General features: G+C 42.0%; 3 protein-coding genes across 3 annotated transcripts in view; all 3 read left to right on the top strand.

The window, feature by feature from the left end:
• Positions 1-594, top strand: part of LOC103762152 (arylacetamide deacetylase-like 4) — a 6,092-nt gene extending 5,498 nt beyond the window's left edge. Inside the window, exon 4 of the mRNA XM_029962388.1 lies at positions 3-594. Coding sequence (XP_029818248.1) covers positions 3-594 — 592 coding nt within the window. The remainder of the gene's footprint in view (positions 1-2) is intronic.
• A 7,145-nt stretch (positions 595-7,739) lies between these two features.
• LOC103762055 (arylacetamide deacetylase-like 4) lies at positions 7,740-11,739 on the top strand. Its single transcript, XM_029962466.1, has 4 exons — positions 7,740-7,922; positions 8,289-8,505; positions 10,573-10,636; positions 10,965-11,739. The coding sequence occupies exons 1-4, from the start codon at positions 7,740-7,742 to the stop codon at positions 11,737-11,739; spliced, it is 1,239 nt and encodes a 412-aa protein (XP_029818326.1).
• A 2,178-nt stretch (positions 11,740-13,917) lies between these two features.
• LOC103762054 (arylacetamide deacetylase-like 4) lies at positions 13,918-18,251 on the top strand. The gene is made up of 4 exons (XM_008928696.3): positions 13,918-14,094; positions 15,974-16,190; positions 16,556-16,619; positions 17,369-18,251. The coding sequence occupies exons 1-4, from the start codon at positions 13,918-13,920 to the stop codon at positions 18,141-18,143; spliced, it is 1,233 nt and encodes a 410-aa protein (XP_008926944.3). The 3' UTR covers positions 18,144-18,251.
• The last annotated feature ends 608 nt before the right edge of the window (positions 18,252-18,859 follow it).

Raw genomic sequence — 18,859 nt, 5'->3', positions numbered from 1 at the left:
GTCCCAAAGCTGAGAGCACAAATCCTGATCTATCCTTTTCTCCAGTGTGTGGACTTTAATTTGCCTTCTTATCAGCAGAACGAGAGAATCCCCATTTTGTTAAAGGAACGAACTTTGGTTCTGGGCTTGAAGTACATGAATAAAGACTTGTCTGTCCTCCCAGAACTGTTTAAAGGTCGCCACGTTCCAGAAGATCTGAGGCCGAAGTACCAGAAATGGGTGAGTCCTGACTACATCCCCCAAGAGTTTAAAACAAGAGGTTACAAACCAAGTCCAACATATCCATCCTCAGAAGAAATCTATGCACATACCAAGGGTATTTTTGACCCTGTTTTTTCACCACTGTTGGCTGAAGACAGTGTTGTTGCTCAGGTCCCTGAGACTTTCCTGCTGACCTGTGAATTTGATGTGCTCAGAGATGATGGACTGCTGTACAAGAAACGATTGGAGGACCATGGGATAAAAGTGACCTGGTGCCACCTGCAAGAGGGATTCCATGGAACAGTGTTCTCAGCAACTTTGGGTGGGGGAGCAGCATTCAAATCTGGAATTAAAGGCCTGGATAAGGTAGTAAATTTTTTAAGATTGATGTAAAATTCAATTTCTTGCTTTCCTTTCCTGAGTCCTATCTTATTGCTTATGAAGACTTTTTTTTAAAAAAATCAATTTTCCTTAAGTCATATCACCTTAGATTTCTGCATTGCATCTGTTCTTCTTTTTATCTGATAAGCTGATTTCATGATGGCTTTTGCTTAATTTTCTTCCAGGAGAGGCAAAATCAGGTGGACTTACATTTCCTTCCTCTACCAACTCTTCAGTTTTCTCTTGTAGCCATTAAAGATCCAGTCCACATAGCAAGGGGTTTGCAGTGCAGTTTGGTTTAATGAAGTTCTGGTAATATTAAAACTCAAACCACGTTTGAGGACAACCTGGGGCAGGTAACAGGGCATGAAATCTGCAGGGTCAGTGTATAATGAGCACAGGTAATGGTTTAGGAAAGCCTGGTGAGAGCTGAATTTGAAACAAGCTTAAAGAGTTCTCTGTTCTGAATACAGGAGGAAAAATGTGAAAATGGGCATAAGTGAAAGGAGGGGAAGGAAAGGAAAGGAGGAGACAAAAAGGGTTAGGCCTGGAATTACAGATGTTATAAGAAGTATTGGTTAAGGAAAACAACTAAAAAAAACATGCATATATATTTTATATAGAGATAAAAGATATGTGGGAATATAAAGCAATATCAGTTCCTTTACAAAGAGCTTGTATTGTTTAGGCCTGCACTGCCTGGTGCAGGAAGGACTTTTCCATAGAGGGACTCAGTAAAGTGCCATCACAGAGAAAGGACAATGAAGGAGAAAGGAAAAAGAACCAAATCGAAGTTCATGTCAATCTTAAGCTGTTTACAACAAGAGGTGTATGATAAGTAAAACTATACAAAATAAAATGGCATAACAAGGGTGTAAGGTGTTTTCTTAGAAATGTACTCAACATTGTCAATAAATGTCAGTAAATGTTTTAATGACGCTGTGCTGAGGTGAATTTATAACTGTAGAAGAGTGTAATTATTTCAGTTTCTATTATAGTCTTATATCCTGAATTATAATAATTTATCATGTCACTAGACTCTATGGTCCTAAATTCTTCAGTGAGTTATACTTGGGAGGCATGATGCAAAAAGGCATGAAGCAGGGTGAGGATGCAATTTTACTTACAGTCAAAACTTCTGACTGTCTTTGCTTAAATTAACACCTGGAACACTCCCCACACTAAAATTACCGTCCCTCTTGTCAGGGAAATTTCCAGTTCTGTCATGTACAAATAACATTCTCTGTACTTGATATTATTGTATATATTTCCTGCCCCCCACTGGCTTATTTAAACCATGACCAAAAGCCAAGTGCTGCAGAGAGTTATGTGAGGAAGGTGTTCTGACACAGGACACCCCACAGCCAAGGGAAGGACGTTCTGCAATGCTCTGCATGGCTGGGATTTCTATTCAACATATGAGCAAATAAAGCCTGCCAGAACAATATGAGTGACATTTAGTCACACTCACATAGCACAGCCAGAGAAAGAGGAAATTTTACAGGGATCTTCCATGTGGCCTCTCTAGAGTGAATACAATGTGAACAAGGAAAAGACCCTGCAAATCTTTCCAGTCTTTCCTGATTTCCAGGCACACATCTTCACTGACACTGTTGAATGCTGCCTGGTTTTCATATGGGCAACCCATGCCACTAATGCTGAGGTGACATCAGTGGCACTTTGTCCATGAAGGGACAGACCAGTACATTCCTGACACTGAAATACAGATCCAGTCAGGCTGAGACAAAGGCTGACAACTGGCAAATCTCTCATGGGTATTACAACCCAAAGATGACATGCTGAAGATAATACAGATTTATTTTTTTTTTTAACCCAGAGAACTGCTGGGTTATCGAGGAGTCTTTGTCTATGAAGAGCTTAGGAAAATATGACCTTGAGAAATAAGTTTTCTTAGATGGGGCAGTTACTTCCCATCTTGACAGAAACAACCAGTTCCTTCCACAAGGGAAGGTGAGGTGCCCCAGGGGATGATTCCCTCTGGAGTTTGCACCCTGAGTGAAGAGACAGCCCATGCCATGCTGCTCTCCAGGCAGGAGTGGGTGTGGGCAAGGCTCGTCCATCCAGAGGTATTAACCCCAAATAACATGGACATGAGCCACATTTCTTATCTGGTCTCTAGACTTTGGCCCAAAGGCACTTATATCCCAAATAAGAGGATCCAGGAACAGATCAACACGCTGAAGAGACCTGAAAACAAGTGAAATGCTGGAAAGCTCAGTGCAACTGGGAAGTCTTGACACCCTTTGAGCAGCTCTGTGTTACAGGAAGATGCTGAAGGAAAGGAGAGGGACAGGGAATGGCCCTGCACTGTTCCATCAGCAGGTGTCAGCACACACCTGGCTTTGCAGGTACCTGGCAAAGCTCCTCGTGCCCTGGGCACACTGGGGGAGGACCTGAGAGGCATCACTGAAGGGCAATCTGTGCTTTAGATTTATATATTTTACTGAAACTCTTGTTGTGTCCTCATAGCCTGAAGCTGTCTGTTTAAGAACAGAGCACATTTTAAGCCATAACAACTTTAGATTACCTGTTCCAAACCAATCAACTGTGGTTTACTGATTTTAATAAACCAATTAAGGGGTTTATTAAGAAGTCTACAACTGCAATTATGTTCTGCTTTGCTGTCTTCACATCACCTCTTTGTACCACTCTAGTTAAAAGTCACATACCACAGAAAGTATTTTTAAAACGAGGAGGCAATTAGCAAACATTCCAAATTTATTGGCTATATTATTTATAAATAATATTATTTACTTTAAAGCATTTAACACTATTTTCTGCCTATGATGCACATTGACTGTACTGCTCCTGAAATAAATAAGCATAATCTTGTAAACTATGGCTGCTTTTATTGCTGTCAGTCTTCCTTCTCTGACTGCCCCTTACCTCAGTGATTCACTGTGCTGACAGTGAAGACACTGCTAAGCTGAATATTTGGAGCTCTGAGACTCAGACAAACCTGGCCATGGCAAAATAAGGGCAGTTGCAGTTGTTATGTTTACATTTGAATTACCTGTGACTTAATAAAAATACATTTTGGTGTGGTGACCTGCCACGGAATCCCAGGTGGATGTTCCAGGGCAGCATATTTGGAATTCATTTCCAATTTCTGTGAGCAGAACTGATCCACTCTGAGGAACAGAATTGCACAGCTACAGAGACACAGACACCCAACAGTCCTCCCAGATTTCTAAATGCTACCTACCAAAAGCCTCCTGTTGAACCAGCATTTCAAAAATGTATCTGCTCTGAACCCTACAACACAAGATCTGAATTTCCAGATCTGAATGCTAATACACAACATTTGTCATATTTTAATTTTTTTTTTTTAATACAGTGCAGCTTTTTACTCCAGAACTTGTTAGCAGCTGTTTAGCCTATGAGTCATTTGGAAGACTTTCACTTCAAAGAATAACTCCAGAGGAAGAGAGGAAAGGCTAAAATAAAGATTTGTGGCAGACTAAGTGAAAGATGGCTTTCAGTCGTGAGTAAGAGCAAAACACACAGGGAGTAACTACTAATTTGGGTGGGGAGATGGAGATAAGAAAAAGGGAGGACACCGAGAGGGAGGTGGGAGGCAGAGTAAGTGAAGGACATGGATGAGGCAAATACACAGAACCTTTAAACACCAGTATGGCAGAGCATATACTAAGCTGTAATTTCTTAAAGCTTCTTATTGCCACTGTAAAGGGCATATTAAATCCACCTCACAGATCAGAAGATTCGGGCTGGCACGTATGGAGAGGTCTGAGATGCTTCCAGTGATTTGTTTATATAAAACCAAGAAAAGAAATGTGAACTGAAGGGGGGTAAGTTCCTCATATGCTCTCCTTGGTAAAACCAAAGTCAGTTAAATTACTCTACAGGGTCTAACTGTCCTACTAAATTACCTAGAGAAAACAATAATAATTTAAAAAAGCCAGACAAATTACCACAGTGTTTCAGTTTGAAATGAACATTAAAAAAACAAAGGACTGTATCAGAATCTAGTATTTCTGGGTTTATTTTTTTTTTAAATAAATTATTTTTTCCTGTTTCCTTCCAGTCAGTTATTAAGCCTGGCTGTGCCTGATGGAATCAATACCCCAGTCATCACAGTGACTCCTTTATTACTCACTCACTGTAGGATTTCCTGTGTTCCACAGAGCTCTGCAATAGTCACCTGACTGCAGGCCACTGTGAGAGGAAAGAGCCTGCAGCCAAAAGTGGAATGTTTTGCACTGTTCTGGAGAAAAACTTGACAAGGAAACAACTAACACATGACAGTCCCAGGGCTCAGCAGCTCCACTGACCCTTCTGCCTTCCTCGGTGTTGGCTTTGGCAGCTGCTGCCTCTGCTGCTGAAAACTGAGGGGAAGCTGATGAGTTTGACACATTCTCAGCCTGCAAAGCTGGGTGTGATTCCACAGCTACAAAAGCCTTTGAAAATCCCATGGGTTGGGCCTGGGGAAAACCAGCAAATATGGTATTTCTTTTGATAGGTGTTGTTATTGTACTTTGCCTTCCCATCATTGTTCTGACCATTAGAAATATGCTGAAAAATTAATAAGAGAAGGAAGTTTAGAATATCTCTCTACTGCTAGAAAGACAAGAAGCCTTTCTGTTTGCAAAGATTTAAGGTACTCATTTCAAGGAGTGGATTGAAAGGCAATAAAATTTTTTTTTTTTATAATTTAACACCTCAAAAACAATTTGGGGAAAAAACCCACTGAAAACCTCAATGGCTGTTTTATAACAATGTGAGAGACTGACAGTGGTCACAGATATTTCTACCCATGCATCTGCAGGTACAGGAATGGCTGACTGGAAATAGCTGAAATATCTGGAATATAAGGCACCAATATCATGACATAATTGTCAATATGAGCATCCCTAGAAGGACCAAGCAGCTCTCAGATCATGGGGTTTGCTTGATTGTGGGCAAACATGGACATTGTAGTAACAGGGCAAACAGCACAGAGAACATGTTCTAACTGAGCATGCTCTGAGGATCCTCTAAGAGTAACACATTAAGAGATTAAGACATTAAGATATTATTCTCAAACATTACTTCACCACCACTTCTTTAGCAACAGAAAGGCTGTAAAGCAGAGCTGAAAGATTTTTGTTCAGATTGCCACGACTGTACAACTGATTCTTACTGATGACAACTGCCAGGGCATAACATCAAAAAGCAAACAATCCAAACCAAACTGTAATTTACCAGATTTGTAAATTTAATTTTAAATAAAAAAGACAGTAAAGCAGGGTTCCTTCCACTGTGTCAGATCCATTAAGGTTTCAAAACAGAGACGGTGTCTGTGAGGTGTTCTGGTTTTGATTAAAGGTGATTAACTACTGACTCACTGAAAAGGTGAAGAAAAATCTTGCTGCCAACACGGTGTCAGCAAGAGCTCAGAGAGCCCCAGCAGACAGACACGTGCTCTTTGATATGGAGCTTTCACAATGGGAACTGAGCCCTCCCAATATCAGGAGTTTTGATATGGAGCTTTCACAATGGGAACTGAGTTCTAACTGAGCATGCTCTGAGGATCCTCTAAGAGTAACACATTAAGAGATTAAGACATTAAGATATTATTCTCAAACATTACTTCACCACCACTTCTTTAGCAACAGAAAGGCTGTAAAGCAGAGCTGAAAGATTTTTGTTCAGATTGCCACGACTGTACAACTGATTCTTACTGATGACAACTGCCAGGGCATAACATCAAAAAGCAAACAATCCAAACCAAACTGTAATTTACCAGATTTGTAAATTTAATTTTAAATAAAAAAGACAGTAAAGCAGGGTTCCTTCCACTGTGTCAGATCCATTAAGGTTTCAAAACAGAGACGGTGTCTGTGAGGTGTTCTGGTTTTGATTAAAGGTGATTAACTACTGACTCACTGAAAAGGTGAAGAAAAATCTTGCTGCCAACACGGTGTCAGCAAGAGCTCAGAGAGCCCCAGCAGACAGACACGTGCTCTTTGATATGGAGCTTTCACAATGGGAACTGAGCCCTCCCAATATCAGGAGTTTTGATATGGAGCTTTCACAATGGGAACTGAGCCCTCCCAGTATCAGGAGTTTAACCGGCTCTGGTTGCCTTTAAAAGTTTCATTTACTGCCACTGAAGTACTAAGTGCCTTGAGGAATTTATTGTTCTTGATTAGAGGTTCTTTTGAAAGCACAAAAATTGCCTCCTCTGAGGATTCAAATATAAGAAATCATCAAGAATGGTGAAATGCAGCCTTCAAAGGTGATCTCCATGTGGGAATTTATTTCAGGGTATTTGGGTTGATGGCACAGACATCAGCAATCAGCACTTAGTAAGATCTGTGCCCTTCTGACAGGAATATTTGGGAAAACAAATAACAGAAACCCGCTGGCTGTGCTGTAATATCACAATATTTATATAATAAAATAATATAAATATAATATAATAATATAATATCACTAACTGTTTCTAGAACTAACAACCAGCATCCCTGGGCTACCCCAGCTGTGCTGCAGAGCCTGTGCAGGACAGCTGAGAGGTTTGGGACAGACTGAGCCCTGGCCACGGAGACCTGAGCTTGGCTTCAACATAACCACCCATATCCTAAATTTGTGTAAGGGAAAGGCCCCAGATCAGCCAATCTCAGCACAGAAAAGACCCTTACAGTGAGCAGCTGATGACCTGCCTCTTTCCCAATATCCCACACATCCTTTTCCCACACATTCTGATCTGCACAAGCCAGTGTTGTGCAAATCAGCTGTCGGTACTGCTTTGATTTAAATCAATACTTTGATTTAGCTAATTCATCCATAATGAATCCACAACAAACCAAACAGTCTGCAAATCAGGGCCCTCTGAATACTAATTTCTCCTTGTTAGTGAAGAGCTCGTGGTATCAATCAATGCTTTGAATCCCACCTTTTGTAAAGGGTACAACCCCCCCACCCTGCCCTCTCCTCATTGTCAGGAAGTGTTGCCAATATTATCATTAGCAAAAGGAGGGTGGAGAAAACTGCATTGCATTGTATTGCAACATTATAAACTTTTATTCCTGCCTATGACCCGAGCTCTTAGTCTCCTGTGAAGACACCTCAGACACACTTGGAAACAAGTCTTGACACAGCAGAGATTTTTGAGATTTCCCTTCCACTGAAGTGAAATGGCATCTGTTTGTACAACTTTAGCAATTATAGGAATGATTTATATTTCTCCTGTTCTGATACCAGCGCTGGTTTTGGTGGGGGTATTGTATGATCTTTTCAATTCAGAGCTGCCACCTGGGATTGACCAACCTCTAAAGCTCCGTTTTTTCAATGCCGTGATGATTTCAGCCATGCTCGCGGTAAGTCACCTTCCTTCAGGCTGGGATTGCACTTGGATTTGGGAAGGACAGTTGGGAGATGGAAGATGATGGCTTAAAAAAAAAAAAGGAAGCAATTCAGCCCCCTGAAGCCTGTAAGAGCTGATATATGAACCAAAACATGTTAAATTAACTCATAAAACTGATATGACTAATCTAAAAGCTTCTTTGGATTTTTCAGTCAAACTGCAGCCACTTTTTTTCTGGAAAACTGTTTCATATGACAATTTAAAGCAAGGATTTAGATGTATCCTGTACCTATTGGAGTGCATGTACATATAATAATCCTGTCTGTTCAGGAGCAAGCCAACATTACTCCTCTTCTTCCAAATTCTTTCTTTCCAACAGGGAAAGATGTTGCAGAAGGTGGGGATCTGCAATGATTTCACTGTATTGCGAATACTGCTCGATGGAATACCCCCCTGGAGAGACTCCAAACTGCTTATCAAAGATCTCAGAGTAGATGAGGTACCCCTGAGGATTTATCAGCCCAAAAGCCCACCCACTGGCAAAAGAAGAGGAATTCTGTATTTTCACGGAGGCGCTGGCACATTTGGGAGCATTAGTAAGAAATGGGCAAGTTTTATTTTTCAAGTCAAATCCAAACCCCTACATTTTTACCTTCAGACATTTCAGGCAGTGTGTGCCCTGTCCTTCCCAATGACACCTGTCTTTGCAGTCTCAGTGCTAGAAAGTGTTTGTGCTCAGTGCTGGAAAGTGTTTGTGGAATGAATGGTCTCATGTTAGGGGAAGTCACATCTCTGCTTCCTTTGGGTCACAGATCCCAGAGCCCCTCACTCAGCTGTCAGCAGAGGGACTCTGCTCTGCTCAGAATACTCTTCTCCTACATAAAATATATAACATGGGCCCAAGGAAGAATTTAAAGAATACATTTTAAAAAAAAAGAATCTGTAAATATATTCCCATTCATGCAAACATGAATCCAAATGAAAGGAAATACAAATAATGAATGAGCAGTTTGGGGAAGTTTGATTCTTGTGGTGACACAGGATCCTTGACATTTTTTCCCAGAAAGGGAGACAGTCCTTGTTGTCTCAGTAGCTGGGAGCTCAGCTCCTGACTGCTCTGGATCCCCTTCTGAGCAACCAAGGCTATGAGTGCTTTGCCTGGAAACCAAGGCCCCTAGTATGAAAATCTGGATTTTATTCCAGGGGCCAGACAGGGTAATTTCTAGGGTTTAAATCTTTTATTGTTTCAAAGGGTGGGTCTGCACTAGCACTGTATTGGGCAGACTTCAGGTTCCTGGTTCCTTCAGCACCCTGCAGGAACAATGACCTAACTCCCAGTGCCTCAGGTTCCACTCTGCACTGGGCAGAAATAATCTCCCCTGGCTTCACTGCACGTGAGGCTGGGTGGTGTGTCAGGCTCTTTGTCTGGAGCTAGTTTGGGTGGCAGGGAGGACTCAAGAGATGAGCCCCTGTGATCTGAGTGAAAGGTGAATTCCTTTCACTGGAAGAAAAAAACACACCACAAGTTGCACAGTGAGTGGTTGTTCACGTGCCATGGCTGAATGTAGGAGCCATCCCCATGCACTGAGTGTGGGCCCTGGCCTTTGGCTTCAGTTCCCATTGGAACTCGATAACAGGAAAGCCCCCAGCAGGATGACAAGCTTTCAAAAGGACCTGGGGAATCTCCAGCCCAGGAGGCCTGAAGTCTGCAACCAGCAAATTAGCAGAAGCTACAATGAGGAACAGAATCAATGGACAGATAAATATGGCTCATTCCTTAAAATCCATACAAATGGAAGTCATGCTTCCTGCACAAACCACAGAATCCCAGAATGGTTTGGGTTGGAAGGGACCTTAAAGCTCATCCAGTCTCACCCCCTGCCATGGGCAGGGACACCTTCCACTAGCCCAGGTTGCTCCAAGCCCTGTCCAACCTGGCCTTGGACATTTCCAGGGATGGGGCAGCCACAGGTTCAGAGTTAATGTCCCCAAATGGAAGTGGTGAATGCCAGGCTCAAAAGGAGCAAATAGAAATGGCTCTTCACACCTTTGTGAGCAAGTGAGGGAACTCCTCCCTGCACAAAGCTGTTAATGTTAAAATCATGGGGTCGAGAAGTGGTTTGGGTAATTCAGAGCAGAAACATTAATCAAGGGCATTAGGTGTAAAGACAGCTTCTGTCTCAGAGGAGTGCCCTGAGTCCTGTATGCACTCATAGCCTTGGTTGCTCAGGAGGGGATCCAGAGCAGTCAGGGGCTGAGCTCCCAGCTACTGAGACAACAAGGATTGTCTCCCTTTCTGGAAAAAATGTCAAGGATCCTGTGTCACCACAAGAATCAAACTTCCCCAAACTGCTCATTCATTATTCCTGTGTGCTCCTTATTACTTTATGTTTGTCCTCAGCTTGTGCTTTCCTCAGACAGCTTTTTTTGAGCTCTCACACCAGGTGAGGTGTGAGAGCAGCCTAGACAGATCTCTGGGTATCCCCAGTATCACCATCCTTACCTGCCCTTGTGATGGCCTGACAGCCACAGACCAACAACCAGAGAACTTGTTCACATGTAAAGACCACACTGCAGAGCAGAAGTAACTCACTGGTCTATATTTTCATTTCAAAGGGATGTTTGATTTTCAAACCATCATTTCTGATAAACTTTCTCTTTAGGAGCCTTTGAAAGGATATGCCGCTATATGGCCAAAAAATGCAACTCAGTGGTTGTGTCTGTTGGGTAAGTGTTACTTTTCCATAGAAGTACTTATGGGAATACAGCTCTCAGTCAAAATATTTCTGAAAAATATGCTAAAAATATTTACTATTTTAGATCATACTCCTTAATTTTCACTTAATTTAGAATTTATTTAATTTAGGAATGTGCTTATAGGCGAAATAGCTGTAGCACCATTAGTTTGGCCTTCCAATCTACACTAGTTAAAAGAATATAATCTTTAAAATCTAGGAAATAAAGGGCCTACATAACTGTCACAGCAATCACAAGCATCACAAATTCAATGTTTGTAATTCTGTTGACAATAACCACAATATCTTTGGCACTTCAGGTACCGTTTGGCTCCAGAACACCCATACCCAGGGCAGTACTTTGACTGTCTCAATGCCACCTTGTACTTCATGAGGAATTTAGAAGAGTACCACGTGGATCCTGCTCTCATCATCGTCAGTGGGGACAGCTGTGGAGCTAATTTTGCTACAGTTATTTGCCAGATCCTGCTGAATAATCGAGATCTGCCAAAAGTCCGTGCTCAGGTCCTGCTTTACCCGGGGCTGCAGGGGCTGGATTTCCAGCTGCCCTCCTACCAGCAGAACGCTTCAGTGCCCATCTTGTACCGGAAGCTGGTTCTCTACTTCTGCTTCCGTTACCTTAACAAAGAACCTAAATTTCTGAAAGATATCCTGCACAACTGCCACGTTTGTGAGAGTGTGAGGAGCAAGTATAAAAAATGGGTGAGTGCTGACCTCATTCCTGATGAATTTAAGATCAGAGGCTACGTACCCCCGACGCCCCCGTCGTACAAACCTGAAGTCTATGAAACTATCAAGGAAGTTTTAGCACTGACATTTTCCCCACTTTTAGCTGAAGATTCTGTTATTTGCCAGCTCCCAGAGGCCTACATTGTGACCTGTGAGTTTGATGTGCTGAGGGATGATGGACTGCTGTACAAGAAGAGACTAGAGGACAATGGTGTTCAAGTGACCTGGTATCACTCTGAGAGTGGCTTCCATGGAATTCTAGCCTTTTTTGGTTATGGGATTTTTTCCTTTTTTTCTGGAAAAAAGATAGTGGATAATCTGGTGAATTATATAAACAGTTTGTAGAAGGATTTTTCAGAAGAAAGATGCAAGTCTGGCATTATCCTTGATGAATTTATACTTGGCAAAGAATGTAAACACTATTGATTTATGGTTTGGATTTTGACTGCATTTTGTACTTTCTAATTTCTGCTTCTGCAGTGACTCTCAAACAAATGCTATGATTATTTAAAGCACCACCATTCTAGAAAACACAGCAGTAAGACCGAGCTGCAAAGGTGAGGCACCTGGCCTGGCCTGTTTCACTAAAACAATTCCAGTATCTTGGCATGGCTGGCACTCACTGAAGGGAAGTGACAGGAATCTTCCTGGAGAGTCTTCAACTGCCCAGAAATGCTGAAGACAACAACTGAGGTCTGCTTTGGCCCTGGTGAGACAGGAGGTGTTTATGGTATCAGATGGAGAGCTCGGGTTCTATGAAGTCTTAGGGCAGACAGTGGAATTGCAGCCATGAATTTAATTCCTAGGGTTAATCTGCACAAAGACTGCTCTAGAAAAAGGGTACTCAAAAGGAAGGCTCCTGTCTGGAGCAGAAGTCTTAAACTGGAACTAGAATGAGTTTGATTTTGTCTGGAATCTGAAAAATAATGTTTCATTTTGGAACTTGATTCTTAAACTGGAATCCCTGAACTGCAGTGAGTGTGCACCTGTTAGGGAAGTGCAGAGCTGAGACTTTTCTTTTCTGTAGCCTTTGTTTTCCTTTCAGGATTATCTTGTGCTCAAAGCTACCTGTTATGCTGTTTGTTGACAAAGTTCTGAAGATCATGTAAGAAGGTAGAGAAGCACAACATTATATTATCTGTATTATCCCTGTAATGCTGTGGCGATTCTGTGATGCTTTCAACAACAAAAAATAAAAGCTAGCACTGCAAATATCTGTGTTGCAAGAGTTACATTTGCTAAACACATACTGACTGATAAACCTGACTGAACCTTGTGGTGAAAGGAACCACAAAACACAGGCAGGCAGAGACAACAAGCTTGCTAATTCCACCTGGTCACATTTGTGCACAGTAATTGGCTAATTAGACAACTGGATAGGATCACATAACTGTGAAAACATAACACAAACTGAAAGTCCAGGAACACTGCTGGGTGGACTATTATTTTTTTAGTGAACTTTTGCTGGGTTTAAACAAAATATTACCCTCTACTTCAGAATATTTTATCATGACCATGTGCCTTACTAAAAACACTCAACTTCTCACAGGGAAAAAATATGAAATTAATTTTTTATAAAATTTTGTAACTAAAATGACATGGTACTTTCCCCCCATCGCTTACAGTTTAAATTTAAAACAACAATAACAACAACAACAAAACCATTGCTGCCTACTAAACTTCGATTCTTACCTCTTTCCTTTCCCTGGGAATTTGCAATGCCAGTGTTCTGACATCCTAGTTGTTTGAAGAGTTGCAGACTTAGATTCACAATTGATTAATTAGTTCATTATCAAGCATCATTTAAAGTACACCATCTCTACATTAGCACAATCCCATTCCTCAGCAAGAACAAGATAAAGTAGTTTGATTTGAAACTCTTTAATCACTAGTATCTTCATTTTATGCTGCACCTGTAGCACACTGAGTTACTGAAGGTTACCTCCTACAAGGTCACCCAGTCATGAATCTGAACTTCCTGTGGCTTTTCTTAACCACAGACTTCTGCTAAAAGAAAATATAAACACTAAAAAGACCTGATATTGGGGAAATGACATAATTTTCTAAGTTCACCTTTCCAAAAGAGCACTGGGGTGGATCCATGTGGCCCTTTGGAGTGACAATCATCACAGGCAGGTTCCCAGCTCTGAGGGAACTCTCCTTCAGGCAGGTGTTTTACAGTGGCACAGACTCAAAGCACACAAATGCCCTGTGTCCATTTTCCACCTCCAACTAATTTGATATTAATGCAGTTCATTCTCCCACCTAGGGACTGGTTTCTTGCAAAAATTCCAAAATAGTGCTAGCATAGATCTGTTAGTGAATCCAGGACTCGCACCAACTTATCTTTTGTGAGATAACAGGAGTGAGGGAGAAAGAAAGTAGGAAAGATACCTGCTAATGTATTTGTAAAGGGGAGGAGGGGGGTTTTTACCAGAGCAAACAAAGACTCAGGAAGTAGCAAGCCAAATATATCTTGGAAAGTCAAATCAAAGACATCTCAGATCACTGCTGTTCAGCAGAATGGCAGTGGTACTCACAGTGCTGGTGTTATTCTTAGCAGGTTTTGTTGCTGGATTTATACTGTTGGTCATGGGGGCGATTAATTTTGATTTTTCCAACTCAGAAATTCCTCCTGGAGTGAACCAGCCTGCAAAGCTCCGAATCATTCATATAATTTTAATAAGCACAGCTGTGGTGGTAAGTGAACCTGGCGTGATTTCTGGGGGAAGAACAGTGAACCTGTAGATTTTAAACTTAATGCAGTGCTAGAAGCCTGCCTGGAATTAATTTCCAGAGAGGAGAGCAGGGCTTTGCTGTCATGCTGCATGTTGTATTTAGCTCAGTTTTGCTAAAGAAACTTTTACCAGACTTTTGACACTGCACTGCTCTAGTCCAGTCCTGCCCAGCTCTGCCTTAGGTGGTACCAAAATGCTGCCTAACACAAGTGTGGGGAGGTCTGACCGTGCTTCTGCCATGACTTGTGCTAACCCAGCAGTGATTCGACCAAGAATGTTTGATGAGGAGTTATGTATTTGTTTGGAACATCAAATGAGAAACTGAACATTTCAGAATTGGTTTTGGGAAGGGGGAGTTTGTGTTGCACAAGTGACAAAACGAGGTAACGTTGCCCAAGAGGAGCTGAAGGAATTCTGTCTGCCCTAAATACATTTATGTAACTCCTGCAGCAACCAAGCAGGATTGTCTGATGGGAATAAGGGGCTCTGGCCAGCCCAGCTCTTCCAGGTGAACCAGCCTGGGTAGGTAACCAGTCCCCAAAAGCTGCACTGAACAGCTGGTGATCTCTGCTGACAGAGGAGCTCTCTGAATCACAGGTGATTCCATGTACTGACAGATGTACAGGTGCTCTCGTGACAGGTGCTGTTAGATAGGAGATAGCAAAAATTGGGCATATATTTAATTTAATTAATTTAATTAAACGTCTCCAAGAGGGACAAACTATTTAAAATTTAAACAAGAAAAAAAGGGAAAAAAAATTCTGTGTCAGAAATACTCTAGATTACAGTGGACCAGAGGAAGGAATTCTAGACATATTTTCTCATGCTTTGGCAGCACAGAGCTTGTAATTAGAAAAAGATTACTTCACCTAAGCTGGAAAAGCCAGTTCTCTCTTGATCATCAATCCACTGCCCACTTGTACCCTAAACCAGCATTATATACTGCAATATAAACAACACAGGGTAAAAGAAAACAAGCAAGAAGAATGTGAGAGTGAGAGCAGGCATGGAGAACAGTATAAACAGCTGGAGTCACTAATGAAAAGGTCTGTCATAGGTAAATATATGGAGTCATGACACTGTGCTGACAATCCATGCAAATGTGGATGTGTAGTAAGAAATATTCATAATAGAATATTGAATATTGTGAACTTGATCCAGATCTTCCTCAGGAGCAAAGTACTGGTTTGGCATGGCTACAGAATGTATTTCAAAACAGAGACTATGCCTTTCCTTTTGATTTATGCAAAGTTATGCTGGACCATATTTGATTTGTATTCTTTTCATCTCCCCCTGCCTGGCACGAATATCCCTGTGGCAGAAGTTCATTCCTACTAAATATCTCAGGGTCTTCTTGTCAGTACCTTGCACACACCAGTGAGACTTCTGAGATGAATCAAAAAGCAACTATCAAATATATTCTTAGCTTAATTCTACTTTGGGCAAGTATCTGTACCATAAAAATCAGCACCAGAACGATCACTTCTGCTCTGGTTTCACATCTTCTGGGGGGCAAGGATAGACTAACCCATGAAAACCAATCTCACTTGCAGTGTTAGGTAAAGGACCCACTGAGAAAGCAGAGAGATCTGTCTCAGCAGTCTGTTAATTCTGCTCTGTCTGGGGTTCTGGTCTTTGGTTCATGTAACTCTCTGATAACCTCTCCTGATGCTGCTGTTACTTGTTCAGTTGTACTTTACCTGTACAACTACTCTGTTCATTTATTACTGCCCTAAAATTCATGACTGAGATACCCTGAGTTTACTGTCCACACAGTTCCTTTACTTTGGAAAGCACAGAATCTTTTCAGTGAACTCTCTGTTCTCTTTGCCTTTGAACAGGGGAAGATTTTGGAAAACATTGGCATCTGCACCCAGGTGAGCTTTGTCCGGTACATGCAAGGCAGAAAGACCCTGGGAGTGGACCCAAAGCTCTTCATCAAGGATCTGTGGTTTGAGAAAGTGCCTGTAAGGATTTACCAGCCTAAGGCTCCATCTGCCAGCCAAAGGAGAGGTGTTATGTTTTTCCATGGAGGAGGATGGGTATTTGGAAGTATTGGTAAGATATCTAACAGAAAACACACTATAGTTTAGTTAAATACATACATACTTCATAAATAGTAAAGCTGGTTGTTGCTTGATCTGTGACAGTTATAACCTTTGAGTATAACCACAACCTCCTCATTCTTGCTGCCAGAAGAAAGCATCTGCTGTGCTTCATGGAGCTTTTCTTACACACAAGGACAATTACATGAGGGGAAAATTAATGAATGAAGGGGTACAAAAGATCTGAGGAGCTGTGTAGGAAGGGGCAGAGAAAAATAGAGAGTATTTTCTTCTTGCAATTCTTTGACTTATGCAATAGGCAAGATCAGTACTCAGGGGAAAAAACCCAACCCAAACCCCACCAACTGTTTCTTTCAGAGACCCACGAAAAGCTGTGTCGCTCTATTGCCAGAGACAGTGACTCCGTGGTTGTATCTGTGGGGTGAGTCTCTGCTCCTGCTGCTTTTGAGAGATTATTTCCCACAGTGCAAATATCACCTTCTGTGCCCCCCAGTCATAGCAACAACCTTCCTCGGAGAAATGTCTCTGTGGGACTTGTCAGGGGTGTGATTTACAAATTCACTCTGCTCTTCTCTGGAGCCACTGAAGATTGACTCGGGCTGTTTTCACTGTCTGACTACACCACAAATAATGCTTTGGGATATCTAGCTGGAAAATGAAGTTTCGGATCAATGTTTTCAAATTCCAAACTCAAAAGTGATTGTGAACAGATAGTAAGCCATATGATCTCCTTAATCCTTATTCAAGGAAAGCCTGCTTGATGCTTACAGAAGCATGACATGAATGACAAGCTAATACTTCATCAAAATACTGGCATAATGATTCGAATTATGAGGATATGGTTACATAACTTTGCCTAACAAAGACATAAACCAGAAGTATTGCCACTTGTTCCTGGCCCATGGAAAGCTAAAGTAGAAAATAATTAAATGATTGTCAGTAAAACCTGCATATAGTTGGCAGCTGAGTACTCCTGTGTTGTTAAAGACCTGAGAGATATCATGAACAAATGATATCATGACAAAATAATCTGCACCACCCAGGCACAGTTTATTGATGATCAACCCGTGGAGACAATGAACATTCTGAGGTGATCAGGGTACTGCTGGTTGCAGGAACGTTTCAAACTAGTGTTTCCTTCTGATAAATTGTTGGCTCTCTGTGTCCCAGGTACCGTCTGGCCCCGGAGCACAAATACCCCGCTGCCTACGAGGACTGCCTGAACGCCACCCAGCACTTCCTGCAGCGCCTGGAGCACTACGGCGTGGACCCTGCCCGGGTCACTGTCTGTGGGGACAGTGCTGGGGGCAACCTGGCAGCTGCTGTGAGCCAGACCCTTGCAGGCAGGGCAGACTTCCCCAAACTGCGTGCTCAGATCCTGCTCTACCCGGGCCTTCAGGCCCTGGACTTCAATTTACCATCTTATCAACAGAATCGGGGAGTCCCCTTACTATTCCGAGAACGTGCTGCTTTCTATGTATTACAGTATCTAAATGGGAATGCAACGAATCTGGAAGAGGTCTTGGAAGGTTCCCATATTCCTATAGACATCAAATTAAACTACCAAAAGTGGGTGAGTCCAGACAACATCCCCGAGAAATTTAAGGTCAGAGGCTACAAGCCACGTGTGCTGCTTGACTGTACAACTGAAGTTTTTGAGAAGGTGAAGAGATTCTGTGAGCCCAACCTGTGCCCTCTGCTGGCTGAAGACACAATTCTTCAGCAGCTGCCAGAATCTTTCATCCTGACCTGTGAGTACGATGTGCTGCGGGACGACGGCTTGTTGTACAAGAAGAGGCTGGAGAACAACGGTGTCCGGGTGACCTGGTGCCACCTCGAGGATGGATTCCATGGGATCATGAACTCCTTTGGGAGCGACTGGTTGTCATTTCCATCTGGAAAGAGGGGTCTTGACAACGTTATAAACTTCCTGAAAAGCTTATAGCGACATTTTTCTTCGTTCCTGTAAGAATTGCCAAATTCCTGCGGTCTTTTATGCTTCTGAATTCCATGTAAGAAGTTCAGATAGGACAATTGGTTAAAAAGCAATTATGCCAGGATGAGTAATGTAAAAGGTATTTCAAGAGTGCTATGAAAGTGTCTTTTAGTGCTGTTTGAAGTATTCCATGCACAGTCTGCCTATTTCAGTGATCTGTTTGGACTAGACACTTGTTATTCTCTCAGTAAATATAAAAAATGCAGTAAAATTTTAAGTCAACATCTGGGCTGACCTATTTTATTCAGTTGTAACTGATGATTCCGTTATTCCTAGAAGGGTGTGTTTTGGCAAAGGGGAGAGGCACTGGCACTGCAGAGCTGTAATGCAGAGCCTGTGCCCTGTGCTACATGTGGCACCCGAGTCTAAGATTCCCAGTCACCAACTTGCAGAAGATGTCTGTGGGTGGGTAACTGGTATTTTAGACTCAAAAGAAATGAAGTTACAACTGTCCCCAACAGAGATACTCTATTGACAGCTTAGTTCAAATTACAGTGGAGGAAATGTTGTGTTTTCCTATGTTTATCAAACATACGAGTATGCTGAAAAACTTGTGCTTAAACAGAATCCTAGAATCAGGGAATGGCCTGGGTTGGAAGGAACATTAAAGCTCATCTCATTCCAAGCCCCTGCCATGGGCAGAGACACCTTCCACTAGACCAGGT

Source organism: Manacus vitellinus, unplaced genomic scaffold (genome assembly GCF_001715985.3).
Source record: "Manacus vitellinus isolate BGI_N305 unplaced genomic scaffold, ASM171598v3 scaffold_46_pilon, whole genome shotgun sequence".
NCBI classification, from domain to species: Eukaryota; Metazoa; Chordata; class Aves; order Passeriformes; family Pipridae; genus Manacus; species Manacus vitellinus.
This window is presented reverse-complemented; position numbering and strand designations above follow the sequence as displayed.